Genomic DNA, 15,709 nt, shown 5'->3' on the forward strand with positions numbered 1-15,709 from the left:
ACTGTTGTTGTATGGCACAACTTTTTGAAATGTCGTTCATGTCTTCTTTTCAAAATGTCGTTCATGCCGCCTTTTAGAAATGCTGTTCATGTCGCCTTTTTGAAAAGTTGTCGGAAAATCATAATAGTAAAAATAAGGCGTACATAGAATTTAAGCGTTTTATAAATTTTTTTATGTAATCTAGGTTAGGTCATGCATGTATCTATGACCAAACTATAACAAGAGACAAAAACAAATAAACAATATACAATGTCAGGCATTGCTATGTGGTGATTTAGGACGACAAAAAGCATGTTCATATTTAAATTGGGAAAAATAGAATAAAATTGAACTCAGCCAATGGCAAAGATAGAAAGAGAACTGTAATTCTGATGTAGGTATTTACCACACGATTGTCAGCTGAACAAATGGTCTTGATTTTACGTCGAAAGAATAACCTCAATTGTCTGCTTTCAAACAAAATCAGGAACGACATAAATAGGTTAAAATCGTCCAATTAGAATATGTTAAAATGGTAAATTCACAAAGAGTTAAAATTTTCACTAACTACAGACTAAATTTTCAAAAAACAAAGTCTTTCTCGGTCATATCAATAGCCCAAGCGAACTTTTGACGTTGCGTCTTATTGTAAATTTTCTCAATAGGGACATCGTTCTTTAGACACCTAAATCATACATTTACAGTTCAAGAATTCAAGTTAACATCAGATCAATCAATAAACTACGATTTTTTATTTAAAAATGATGGATATGAAGATATTTGGATCTTACCAAGCAATCGATATTCTCGGATCAAGATAATTTAACTTGGATGTCCCAAGAGCAATTTCCTTATTTTCATTCTAATCAACAACAGCAGAACAATGTGAAGACAACAATAAATATGAATGGCCAAAAAATATTTTTAAAGTGGTTTTTGGATTTTTATAAAAATATGATATTTCATTTGGTAATACAAAGTCAATACAAAGGGCTTCTCAGACGTTGTTTTATAATGCAACAGTAATGACTAACATCCACAATAAAGATTGATATACTAAAAAGACGGGATGTCGAAGCGATTTAAAATGTGCGTGCTAATTAAAGCAAGAGAAGGATACACTAGTTAATAAGTAAACTATTTATTTTTGTTGTGTAACTTATATCTCTTGTTTTACCACTTTGTCCCATGATGTTACTTACATTGAACTTTTTTTTGCCGTTGACAATTCCTTTATGACTTTACAATAATGTAAGGATGATTATGAGCGTTATGTAATGTCTGCATGTTTTGATAAAAAAACATTTTGACGCCACTTTAGTACCCAAAAACGACAGTATTTTCAAAACTTTTATTCGCAAGCATGTTTCAACTTAACTACCTATCATCTTCTGCGCGAATGGATAATTAATTTAATTACAGCGTGGAATACATAAAATAAAAATATGATACAGTATTACACACATATTCCACAATGTAAATAACTTATCCATTAGCACTGAAGATGACTTAATGTTAAGTTCAAACATGTTTGCAAATGAAAGTTTCTAAAATACTATCATTTAGTTGTAATGTTTAGTTAGTATTGTGCTAATAAGATCATATGAAATTATGTAAAGCTGAACAGGTGTGGCTGTCTAAGTTCACCAGAACGGATCTGGTAATAAAAATCACGGAATCTGGCCACACCAAGCATGCATTTACTTGTAGCGAATAAAAGAACAAATTGACTCAAAGAACAAATTCAACCAATTCTGTAACATGTAACAGCGAAAACGTACATACCTTATCTGTTTGTGAGACTTCCAGTTTAAACAATTGTTCCTTTAAACGTTCTATGGCGACCTTTTTCCTTTCGATTTTCCTTAAAAAAACAGTTGTTTAAAATCCTTCATGACGACATCAAACATCTCAACTCCAACACTAATGCACAGAAATACAAGTTTTATCAACTTTTAGGACATATGGTACATTACAAAATATATCTTCGTCCCATTTGCAGAATTCTCATAAGGTGAGTTTAACTTTGAGAATCTTAAAAAATATTGAAGTTTACTGGTTTCTTTAGCGTCGTATTTTAAAGACACATACTTTGCAAGTGTTACTGAATCGCTTCCTTTAGCTTCACGTTTAAGATCCTTTAGTTCAACATTCCCATCCTCTATGGCTTTTTTCTTGTCGTCAATCTATTTCAACAAACATTATTTGAACTACTTATTTTACTTGTTGACGTATGATATCACGTGTTTATCACGTGAAGGTGGAATATCCATAAGCAGACTTTACCTTTTGCTGAAGATTTGACATGGATTGTTCAAACGTCTTTGGAACGGATCGCTACACAAGAGAGAACGAACGTAAAGCTTTAAAGTAAATTGCAAACATAGTTAACACACGATCATAACTAAAATTAACTGTCCTCGCATTTTACTTTTCACAACCATAAAATTTTTTTCTTAAGTCTTAACACAAAATTTTTCATGCAGTCCATGTCCACAACACTACACCTGATGGTTACATAAGATGGCGACAGCTCTGTTTGCGCGATTATAACCCAATACTCTTGCTGCAACATTATCTTCTAACTCAAGTTTATCCAGCTGTTCTTGTAAGGTCATTGATGCATTGTATGTACGGAAGACCTTGGCACTGAGGCCTTCCATTAGATCTGAGAGATGTTTGTTTAATGATGTTGTCTGAGGAAGAACACAGACTATGAGTTAGATTCATTCAATAGATATTTTAATAACAAATTAGAGAATGTTGAATGTAAATCGACAGCAAATAATTGAAGCAATAGTTTTAAACTTCCCAACTCACAGTCAGCCTATCGAACAGGTCGTCTCCGTCTGTTTTCCCTTGCTGAAACAATTCTAAATTCTTGAACACCTACGTATAGAAAGTAAAATTGAATTGCTGAACACTAATTAGAAATACATTAGAATCGCAAAACACTTATATGAAGTAATATATAATAGCTAAACACCATTAGAAAGTAAATTAAAATGCTGAAATCCCATGAGAAATTATAGATTAGAATCACTGAACACAAAAATAAGTAAACTGAAAAGGCTACGAACAGTTTCTGATGTCTACATTTTCATCGTAACACTTCCAACTATATGCATGATCAAGGCTCACAAACGCATTCTTCATTTTTCTCAAAATAAGAAATGCTTACAACATTAAACTTACATCACAACTAAATTTTACCTTTTTTTCAACAGGTACAAAGTTGTGATAATGAATGGAATCTTTACCTAGAAAATCAAACTCAACTACGTATTCTTTGTCCTCGAGTTGTTTATGAAGTTCTTAAAAATAGAAAATAAAAATATCAACAAAAAAAAGATGGATGCTTTTGGTATGGCAACTAAAACATGTCTTTATGTTAAAAATGGCTCAAGTTTTCGAAAGTTGATGCGCCAGATTGATGAAATACTGACTGTTAGAGATGGTCATACGTTAAAATAAAAAAATGCTAGTTAACGCAATCAAAACGATGTTTACTAAAATAATCATCAACAGTTCTTCTCGGAACATCACTAACATTCACAAACCATAGACAGTATCAGATTCAAACCATTTACTATAGTTGTTCCACAACTTTTTTTCTCGTATTTGTTATAAGATAAAGTAAACACTTATATTTTGTGAACAAACAACAAACACGAAGAATAATCGTCAGCATTTTCGTTTTAAGTCCCATAAAAAAACTTCCGACGTATTTTTTTCTGTGTCAAAGAAACCAATATGTTTGAAAAGACAAAAAGATTATTTTAACACGTTGACCCCACCACGAGAAGCTGAAATGCAGAAGGTGTGTTTGCCTCAAATTTGATTGTTTACTATAATAGCTATTCCGATCGAACAAGGAGAAACTTATTATGTACAATAAACGAGCATACTTATGTGCTCATATCGTAGTGAACAGCAACCCACTGTGTCAGCGGTATCTTCGTCCTTCTCGTGACCAGCACGAAGAGCAAGCTAATGGAGGAATATAAAACACCTGGATGGTAAAAGAATGTTCAAAAGCAGAACAAAATGTTCAAATAAAACCATTACCTTATCAATGAAATACAACGCTACACCTCTGGAAAAAAGAAATAAAAATGCTGTTAACTTGTTTAAAAACAACACAAGCTCCTATAGTTAAATAAATCAAATCCCCCCCCCCCGTCAAAGGCCAGATATTTCAATTTCAATGTGACTTCTAAGTACAAAAGATATTCCACTATTTTAATTGTGCGAATTAAATATGTTTAATGATATTTTAATCGAAATATAGCTACTTTTTACAGTTAATCAAAATTTCTAATTAGCAATAAATATTTCGGAACATCGCTTGTTTCGTATGAGTTAAAATTATCAGCTAACAATGAATATACCTTTGTCTTAACACATTTCCTTACATTTCCAATCATTTCTATATCCTTGACGGATTTGACCAATTAAACCCTACCAAAACATTATCAATCAACATCACATCTCTTGCATCCCAATACATACTTTAGAGTCTTGCATAAATAGAATGTATAGATTTGGGATTCTGAGTTTGGACTTCAGACAAAGATTTGCGGATTGCTGAGCAAAGTCGCATTTCAGATTATCTTAAATGGATTCATGTAACAGTCTTTTGCACACAACATTATGGAGAGTCAAATCACATAAAATAAAAAAATAGTTGCACATACCTTTAATTTACGCGCGGTTTCATACTTCTGCCCATCTTTTTCTCCCTAAATTATCAAAACTCATACTTTCAAAACAACATCATTCTGCACATCACAAATCCACAATCGCATATTAATTACCTTGATCCTTGATGTTGGATTTAACATGACGTACTTGTAACTTCCCTGGATATTCTCGATCCAACAGGCTAACCACGTAACCTAATAAATGGAAGAGAAATCTCAAATTGTGAAAATTATTACCAAGATTCAAAGTAGATCCATATATATCCATCAACAACACTATATGTCAATCAAAGTCTACACATATCCCTCAATATTTATATTCAACGAACATAATTTGTAAGGAAATGTACACAGTCGTCAAAAACTATCACACCTTATTATCATGCTGAACTGCTTTCCATCTTTGCCCGTTAGGAGGATCGGGAACTTTCGCATCTCTACGTAAAAAGAGACGTGACGGCGTTAGTGTTAAAGTGTAGAAAATATTTGCATAGTTATTTTTAAAATGCGCATTTAATATACACGACGACTTTTTTAGAATAGACATGTTTCGACATCTCATCATGCCGTCTTCAGTATGAGTGAGATAATAAATGATACAAGGCTTATATAAAAGTAATATAATACAGAAATTACAGCAATAAAAAGGAAATAAGATAAATTAATGGAGAGCGTCCGAGCCTATTATAAACTAAATATTGCATTGAATTTAAGAACTTGAACATTGAGGTCAGGGTTAGTTTTGTTAATGTGGAGTGCTTCTTCGATTTTAAGGGTGAATGAGGTGTCGGCGGTGTGGATGATTTTGAAGCAAGAGGGTGAATAGTTGGTTTTACATAGTGAGATTTAAGGTGTCAGTAGATATGAGAGTTTTTGTCTGTTGTGGTATGTTCCCTGATGCTTGTCGACAAATAGCGCGAAGTTTCGCCAACGTATCGGGAATTACATACCGCGCAATTGAATTCATATACCACAATAGATTTAATCGAATCAGGGTGTATCAGACCGTATAACGATAACTTCTCCAGATGTTCTAAACCCTCACGCTTCTATGGCTTACCGAAAATTTACAAGAAACGAGAACCAGAACAATCGCCTCCACTACGATCGATAGTTTCATCAATCAACGCATACAATTATAATTTAGGTAAGTATGTTAGTTTTCTACTAACACCACTCATACCAGATGACCACTCCACTAAAGATTCCTTCACTTTCCTTGAAGATTTCTCATCTTTTAACTCATCAACTTCTTGTCACAAATTCCTCATCTCCTACGACGTTGAAAGCCTATTTACTAACATACCACTTACTGAAACCATCAACCTAGCAATTGACCTAATATTCACTCATAACCCCAGGTTCAGTATAAACGGGACAGACCTCACTTAACTGTTTTTAATAGCAACAGCACAGACGCATTTTTTATTTAATGTAAAATTTTATGACCAGACGGACGGTGTTGCGATGGGCTCTTCATTAGCAGCCATACTTGCTAACATTTTTATGGGCTCAAATGAACGAAACTGGCTAAACAACTACAACGACACTAAACCACTATTTTACCGCAGATACGTTGACGATATTTTTTGTGTTTTTACTAACAAAACTGAGGCCATGAAGGTTTATCATTACATTAACACACAGCACGCAAACATTACATTTTCATTTGAAACTGAACAGCAACATCAACTGCCATTTCTTGACATTTTACTAACAAAATCCCATGACAGCTGTACAACATCTACATATCACAAACCAACATACACAGGACTTCTGTTCCTTTCTTTGTCGTTTCTTTACTTGTCTTGGACGTCTTCTGTTTCTTCTTGTCTGCACCATCTTTAACAACAACATCAGATTTCTTCTTTGTATTTTTCTGCAGCGAATGTTTCAAATTTGCAACCAATTGATAAACATTACGAGTGAAAGGAAAAACATAATCGCTGATCTAAGAGAAAAATACCTACGTTTGTTTTTTTTATTTCCACTATTTACGTAAAAACGTTAGCAATTTTTTGTCTACAAACCATTGTATGCAATAATTAAATGCTTTTTTATGTTCCATGCCAGTTTTGCAACAAACAATGAAATTAATAAATGCTCAAAACACTGAGTAGGGCTATAACCCTTTCAAATCCGCCATTTTGAAATATAACTTCACCAATTACAAATTGGTCATTACACAATGCAATGACACAGGCAAACAGTATAACCATTCAACAATTGGTTAAAAACTTTTTTCCAATAAAAATGACGTTGTTCTAACGTAAGAAGAATGAGTCGGATCAACCAATTCCGTTTGATCAAAAAAATATATGATAAATTACCTTATTTAAATTGGTAGCTGAGAGAAAAATTGGTTGTTTTAATATTAATTTTTAACAAAGTACGTATATGATATTATAAACTATTTTAAATTTATTTCAAATAAACTGTCAACAATAGCTAACTACAACTATCATCAGACTTTTTGAATTGAGAAACAAAATGTTACGTCAGACACACGAGTCACAAACCCAATTAGGTAAAGTGGGAGTACCAAGATAGGAAATGAACTTTTTTACTTCGCTACAAGAGAAACTTTTTGACCGTTGATTTATTGACTTTCTATACTTGTTTAAGAAGTCCAGAAGATTTAGGGGGTCGACTAAGGGGGTCAATGATTATATAAGGAGTCTTTTTATCATGTCATTTGTGAGCCAGCATGAATACAGGCTGACTTTATTATCCTTAGTTTTTCTCCGTTAATTTTTGAGCTATGTAAAATAAGTCACATACGACATCCCAAGTAGATATATAAGGCAAGCATTATTACATGATTGAGTTCACATGGCGGTTCCCGCACAACTTACGATGCATAAAAACAACGACAAACAATCATCGTTGGTTTGTGCGTTAGTTTTTGGTATCGCGTGAATATCATTTAGTATACAAAGAACACAAACAGTATTACAGTATTTTGAATACCTGTGACTTGGCTTTGATTGTTTAATATGTGCATAATTACTTGTTTTAAAGTAAATCTACCTGTTTTTGTTTTTCACTTACAAATTAAAACTCTTACAATGAGAGTTGAGTGAATTAATTTGTTGTTTATGCTAGCCACCATACTTCCAATATAGTAGTTGATAGTAGGATCTCGTCGGATTCGTATCAAAAACAATTGCCTAAGATAAAATTCTAGTTATAGTCTGATTATATCTTGACATAATAACTTATATCAGTTGTTTTTTTTAACACGAGTCCGTTTCCCGCCAGGCAAATCTCTCGCTGTCAAGTGACTGGCTTCAAGAAATGTATTTTTAGACTTTGCTGTTTTTCTCTCTTCTGGTGTCAGTCATTCGACCCATATGATCGACATACTGTAAACTTCATCTCTAGCACTTTCACATCCACAGTAATCTGATACCTTTATGTAAATACCTAATATCGTTTTGCATATTCTTTCTTGTAACTCGTTATCTGTAATTAAGCGCGGGACACACTATCGTCGAAATGCAACGAATTTCGTGACGAGTCGCTCGTCAACGAGAAAATATGACGATATGGACGAGTTCGTCGCCGTTGAGCATGCACACCGAAATCGTCAACGAGTGACGAGTAATTGTTGCATATCTACTCTGATTGGACAACAAAAATCACATGACTAATGTTTACTTTCACTGTGCTGTGGCAAAATGGCGGATTGGCAAGAAATATTAATTGAGCTAGTGAGAGAGAGGCGATGTTTGTGGGACAAATTTCATCCTGACTATAAAGATACAGGCAATATAAAGAAAAATAATTGGAAGGATGTTGCTCGGGAACTGAAAGTTGCGACCAATAGAGCTTGACGAAGCTCTTGCAACAACGTGTCATACAAGCCCTTCTCTTCTCGCCTTTTATTTATGGGATGTACCCAGAGCCTTCTTTTGTATGAATGTCGTTTTGCAGAAAATAGAAGCAGTAGAATTTTTCTCTTCAATAATAGAAGTTTCTTTTTGACCTGATAATCGTCCATGCTTGTACGGAAAATTGTTACAATGTGGCACATGTACTCGTAACGACGGCTCGTTGACGAGCGACTCGTTACGAAATTCGTTGCATTTCGACGATAGTGTGGCCCGCGCTTTAGTCTGCAAATGTGTCGAGTAAAAACGAAGCGTCACCTTAAATAAATATACTAAAATTAAACCAATAATCAATTTTTGAAAATGATCTGTTTGGCTCTAATTTTTATGTTAAGAAAAATTAGAAAAGGAATAACGCTAATGTCTGAAACTTACATCGCACGATTAAATTAGTGGGATGACTGCCACGGCTAACACAACAAGACTTTCCAAGGGCGGATCAAGGATTTTTTAAACATCAGTCATAAAATTTCAGAGGCACTCCGCACCAGGGGGGGGGTCCGAGGCATTCTCCCTGTGAAATTTTGAATGTCAGAGCCTTAAAATGTCATTTTTAGCGTTTTAGAGCAATACAAAATGTACTTCTTAGGCAATTTTTTTCCGTTAATACAACACATTTTCCTTACGTTTTTTTCAAAAAAAAACTGAATTGAAAAATACTTGAATGTTTTGCCAAATATTTAGGCTCATTATCATGCCAAATATATGGCTCATTGGAATGTCTAGAGACATAAAATTTATTTTATAATAATGCTATCAGGAAAAGATATTGTCTTTAAAAATTTCTACCAAGTTGTCAGGCATAGATCCCCCTGGAGTCAACAATTCAAACCTCTATGTAATAAGTTAAGTTAAAAATTTACTACAAGAGACTGTAGACAGCTAAAATTTTAAATCACAAATGAACACAGCAATTTTTCTAACAGCTATGCAAATCGATGTGAATTATGACTTAAATTCGTGTCATCACATTATTAACACAGATTAACCGAATAAAAGAATATTTGATTATTTCTCTTCATTGTAGTTTCTTTTAAACAATGCTTATCTCACATCAATTGGTTAGTGTGGAATCAAATCATTCTTGCTTTGCAACAGACTTCATCTGAACATATAACTGTATGGGCGTACGGAAGATTGATAATTGTGCAAGCTAGAGTTCAAATTTTCATGATTAGCCAATTTAAGCTCTTTTAAAATCCACTGTTTTGTAAGCATCACAACATGCATATTTTAGTATGAGCCCTCCCCCAACAACTAAAGATCAACCTACACTCATTATAGTATATATATATATATATGCACTACAAATAACGTCAAATGTTTAAAGTAAGCTGTACTAAGGTTGCGCTTACACCACACCGGATTCGCTCATCATGACATCTTCATTTGCTTTAAAAGGGTAACTGTACGGATTAAATGCTTATTAAGTTGATAAATTTAGTCTATTTGATTGTATTTCTGACGTTGCACAAATTCACCGCCTTTCAGTACAAAGGAAATTCAACTTGCTACGATAGTAATCCGGTATAGTGTAAACGTGGCCTAACTAATCTATGATAATGCGTTATTAGAAACATTTTTTGCTACTGACAATTTTGTTCAAAGTTATGTTTATCTATTGCATAAACAAAAACAATAAAAATCATATGCCGTATCTTTGCTTTACATAATAATCCATTCTTAAGATGATTTACATTCCGTGACACAAAATAATATGCCACGTATCGACTCAACAGATATACATACAGTGCTTAATCTGCAAAGTATGTCAATTGCGAAAACCTGAAACTTAAACCGTCAACCAGTTAAAGGTTTGTGAGAAAAAATAAACTGAATCATTATGTGTGGTTACGATGTATAAATCAGTCCATAAATGTAAATTGTTTGCGATCTATAAAACTTTTTATACATTTTGAATAAATTATAATCTTGCTATAATACCAGAAACTATATTTATTATAGATTACCTGAAGAAGTATTATATAATTCTGCAATATGTGTTATTTCACTAACTTTGTGATATGATTCATTGATATATATGCCTCATAAAGCGAATTTATATAGAAAGAGTATTTCTACGGCTAATGTTGAATTGTTCAAATATTTGAGTCATTTTATAAGTATAGAAATATCGACCAGCAAAATAAGCGAATCCTTTTATTCGTGATATAAACTTGTATCGTTTGTTATATATATATATAGTCAATAAATTTGAAGATTTTCGCGTAGCTGAAAGCAATGCTCTCTCCTTCCGTTAGTTTCGTGACAAAATCTGCCAAATGTTTTCCATGCATAAATGTAATGAGTGAATAAGTATATACGCACTGCAGAAACATAGCCTATTACGGAATAAGCATTAAACACATTTTGCACAAATCAATCAATTTGCTTCGTCAAACATATGGAAAACAATAAAATCATAATATCTATGCTTTACATAACAATCATTCTTAAGATGATTCGATTCAACAATAATTTGCCGTATCGACACAAAGGATACATACTTCCTCGATATATAAACATAGAATATAAAAGGTTTAAGAATCAATCGTTGGTTTGTAGGAAAAATCACACAATCATTAGGCGTGTTGGACAGAACACGATATGATCATTATTCATTAACTGCTAATTATAATGCGCATACATATGCAATTATTTTGTTCATTTAGCTACCATTTTACAAATTTTATAACAATTTTTATAAATTGCATGTTAGAAATTAAATAATGGTTTTATCCACATTGTATATTTGTGAAAATAACCTTTCAGTGATTTTGTGTAATTCATGAAAAGATATAATTCACCTGACGAGCAAATTCAAAATTAAAAATGTTGAAACTAAACTGATGTGAAATCAGAATCAATTTAAATATTTAAACTGTTTTAGAAGTAGAACTGTTAATACTGGTTTATCTTTGCTATAATTTAATATTGCTCATTATATTTACAGATTCTGACTGTTAATTTAGATTTTTGCTTATTTTAGTAATGTTGCAAATCTGTTTATTTCTTCCAACACTGGACATAATACATAAACAATGATTGAACCAGGCCAAAATATGAATTCTTTAAAATTTAAATAATTTCAAGACACTTCCTCAAGTGCAGAATTCACAAATCCTGCAATATTCTGCTGCTCACTGACCTTTGGCTCAAACTTCTTCAATGATCATTTTGTAGCTTTTTATTTATGATGTTTTTGAATAATCATTATGTGACACTGCTGTGATTGCAATTTTAAAACTACCAAACAACCAAAGTCAACTTATAGTCTAGGATATGTGTAAGTTTGTATGCACTTTATTTACGGACGTTATCTCAACTGTTTTGGGTAAAATGACCTTGACGAACAACATGTTTGCCATTTGCTCAATCTTGGACGAAAGTCCTGAATGAGACCACCCTGAAATGGCACTGTCAAACATACCTCTAACTAGAAAAAACAATAAATAGCAAAATTCTGTAATGTTAAAGGTGTTTAGAAGTTTCACTTTTAGGGGAATAGCAGGAGGGAAAAATTTACAAGTTTAATATTTACTGAGAGAATTATCATACACCAGCTATGGTCAATGTCAATCAATTTAAGATATTCAGAGATAGATTGGATTTTCATATTTCAAAAAAAATCATATAGGATGAAAACCACACACTCCATTCTAATTATTCGTTATTTCAAGCATTTGACATTGATTTTGCTGGCATACGACAAAATATATTGCGCATACCAACCCTTGGCTTTGTATCAGCCAATCTTGTGTTGCTTTTTATCGCCGAATCTTAAAGTGTTCGTCAACTTGTACATTTTCTTGATCACTGATGACAATAAGATTTTAACCACAGTTTTGTCAAGTTTGGATGCAATGCAGTGTCTTTTATCTTAGATATTTCGTTCACAGACATTCTGTTAAAATCGGCGCCATTGCAGAATGTCGTTGCCTTTTTGCTCGATAAGTTCCGTTTCATGACTTCATAATTATCTTGACAGTATCGTAACGACACATTGTATTTAGTACCAATCAGAAAAATGAAAAAGATTAGCTTTATCCGTAAGGGAAAATCTTCCATAACAACATTTAGGTTCTTAATTCAAAGCACAGCTCTAAAGAGACCTGTAGATCACGTGCGAGCTTCGTGAAATCTGTCGGAAGCCATAACAGGGGGTGATGTGTTTTCAAAACTTACTTCTCTTATGTGATACAACTTGGTTTTTTAAATTGCATATTTCGTAGGACTGAGTTGCTATAAAACGTAACACATAGGTCAGCCGTAGGTGAAGTGGAAGGAAAACGCTTCGTAATGTTTACTTAAAAAATCTTGATTCAATGTAAAAACATCGCCCCATGATGCATGGACGTAGAAAGATCGATAATTGTGGAGAATACAAGCCAATTATGCCGTATTTTAAATTCATTGTTTTTCGGCAGATTATAATGCATATATGAATATAGCACTTCTCCCTCCCACCCCCAATTATCGTATTTCATACGCCTGTAAAAGTATACACATCCCCGAGAGAAAATATCATACATTTAATTATTCCCATAAGAGTTGTATATAGTAAGCTTGCTGCATGCATTATGTAATAATACAATAAATGCCTAAACAAAAACCCAAAATTATAAGCGTTTCCCTGTTTTCGTAACAATTAGTGAATATATTCTTAAGAGATTTAAATTCCGTGGAACAGAAATAATTTGCCGTATCGACAAACGATATATGTGACCCTTATAAGTTGCGCGAGCAATATTACATCTTTGTAACATAAAAAGCGACATATTATTAGAATATAAAATACGTAATCATATTTTCCATTACGCCTTTGTTGATCGAAAAACGTGTAACTAAATAAAACAGGTATCTCCATTCAGACTAAGTTATCTCAAGAGATTTCATTTATGCGTACATAATTATTTAAAGGTTCCTTTTTCTAACACCCTGTATAATGATTTGGATTTGTCCTTAGTATAATCAAAATAATGGAAAAATAGATTTGCTTCACTCTTAATTGTCATCTTGTCACTAACACTAAATAAAAAGACTTTTATTCATTTCTTTTTATTCAAGCATTTGCAAATGTTACTTGCCTCATGCTGATATGCTTATATAAAATCAAGATGCTCACTTTGCAATCGACTGCATAAAAAGATAATCTTCTCTCTTTTCGATTTAAAAGTATTTTAAAATATTTGGTACAGAGAACAAAAAATAAATATGCTCAAACTCAAATTCGTCAACAAAGAATGAAAAAGAGCATATTTAAAATAGTGTTGTCTCATGCTGGTATGCAAATGTTGAATCAAATCCTCTTGTTTTGCAATCGACTCCATAATGCATATAAGTATGTATATACATATTGCAGAGAATGTAAAATAATCCTATAGTAAGCATATACGTTATGATAATAGATTACATTTTACATTTTTTTACTTATCAATCAACATACTCTAAATCTCTAAATTAAAATCAAACCTATACATTATAATAAAACAAAAAACTCATAAAACCGTATCTTTGCTTTATTACAATCTTTCTTTAAATGACTTAAATTCGGCACAAAATAATTTGCCACTGGCCACATATCAACGTAAATGTGTGAAGCTTATAACTTGCTTTGCGTTATATCGGAAAATACGAAAAGTGGACTGTGAGCCAGTAAAGGTTTTGTCATACAAAATTCACAGAATCGTTATGCGCGTTTGCGATGTATAATTGTCATCATAATGTAATTGTTCGCCATATATTAAGTCATTTAATAAAGTTTGAATAAATATTGATCTTGACTGATACCATAAAATCATATTTATTTTATATTACCTGTAGAAACGCATGACCGTATTGTTGAATATCAATTAAAGAAATTAAAACTACAAACATCAACAACGATTTGCTAAGCAAAACAAAACAAGGTATGTTTGTGATGATGTGTTGGTATGTTAAGGATGTTAAATTGTTTGTTAGAAATCATTGACTAATAGTCTAAATAGGATATATATTTGCGTCGTTTTGAAGTATGGAAATACTTTCAGCAATTCTGCTTATTTTTGCTGTAAACTTGTACTGCTCGTTAAATGGATGGTTTCTGACTGTGAAATTTGCTAAATTTATTAATGTTGCAATTGTATTTTGTTTCGGTTTGTTCTGTGGAACTCGGCGAAATGTTTTTTTTTTGCATTTCTTTAGCGTGTTTGCTTTATTAAATTATGTCGGTAAAAGTGGTTTTCAGACAGTTTTGCCCCATTCAATTTCATAGGGTTTGTAGAGTATTTAAACAAAGCAAGTTAAAAGTACTATAAATCGGTTTATATTTGCTATAATAAGCATATCATTACAAAATTATACTAATTTTAGTAATGTTGCAATTATCTTTCGTTTCCATTTGTTCTCTTACAAAATTTGCTGCCAAATGTTTTGAGGCTACATACAGTTAGAAGTGGGGAACTATTGACAATTTTAATGCGCACATCGTGCTCATGTCGAGTGGATTTTTACATAAACGTCTGTCTGCGTTGACTTTGTTAAAGACTTTTCGTTTTTCATGTCGTAATTTTTTAAAATTCGTGTGGATCTTTATTACAACAAAATATAACATACGCAAAATGCAACAACTCCTTGAGTTCTAATTAAACTATCTGATTTTACGGAGATAAAACTCTCATTCAGGTTTCATCTCCTTATCTCTAACTAAATATTCTCCATCATCTTGTATAGTTTGGCGTCTCATTCTATTAGGCAGGGGCGGATCTAGGATTTTCAGAACATTAGTCATAATAAATCGTCGAAGGCGCTCCGCACATGGGGGTTCTGAGGCATCCTCCTAAGAAATTTTGAATTTCAGAGCCTTGAAATGCCATTTCAGCGTTTTAGAGCAATACAAAATGTATTTTTGTGGGCATCGTTTTGTAATAAAAACACATTTTGCTTACGTTTTTCAAAAAAATAAATTGAAGTGAACAATACTTGAATGTTTTGCCAATATTTAGTCATTATAATGCCAAATATAGGCTCATTAGCATGTCTAGAACGTAAAATGTATTTTACAATAATGCTATTCAAAACAGATATAGTTTAAAAATTTCTACCAAGTTGTCAGGCATAGACCCCCTAGAGACCCCATTCAAACCTCTATGTAAT

The 15,709-nt window shown here is 32.6% G+C and overlaps 1 protein-coding gene across 1 annotated transcript in view; it reads right to left on the minus strand.

Moving 5' to 3' along the window:
• Window positions 1–340: 340 nt before the first annotated feature.
• Window positions 341–15,709, minus strand: part of LOC124436025 (DNA topoisomerase 1-like) — a 93,193-nt gene continuing 77,824 nt past the window's right edge. The window contains 14 exon segments of the mRNA XM_046985949.1: window positions 341–664; window positions 771–841; window positions 1,765–1,843; window positions 2,071–2,165; window positions 2,266–2,316; window positions 2,487–2,675; window positions 2,800–2,868; window positions 3,193–3,293; window positions 3,888–3,969; window positions 4,048–4,073; window positions 4,380–4,440; window positions 4,677–4,721; window positions 4,797–4,877; window positions 5,056–5,119. Coding sequence (XP_046841905.1) covers window positions 562–664; window positions 771–841; window positions 1,765–1,843; window positions 2,071–2,165; window positions 2,266–2,316; window positions 2,487–2,675; window positions 2,800–2,868; window positions 3,193–3,293; window positions 3,888–3,969; window positions 4,048–4,073; window positions 4,380–4,440; window positions 4,677–4,721; window positions 4,797–4,877; window positions 5,056–5,119 — 1,117 coding nt within the window. The 3' untranslated portion in view covers window positions 341–561.

Source organism: Xenia sp. Carnegie-2017, unplaced genomic scaffold (assembly GCF_021976095.1).
Source record: "Xenia sp. Carnegie-2017 unplaced genomic scaffold, XeniaSp_v1 HiC_scaffold_16, whole genome shotgun sequence".
Taxonomy (NCBI): Eukaryota; Metazoa; Cnidaria; class Anthozoa; order Malacalcyonacea; family Xeniidae; genus Xenia; species Xenia sp. Carnegie-2017.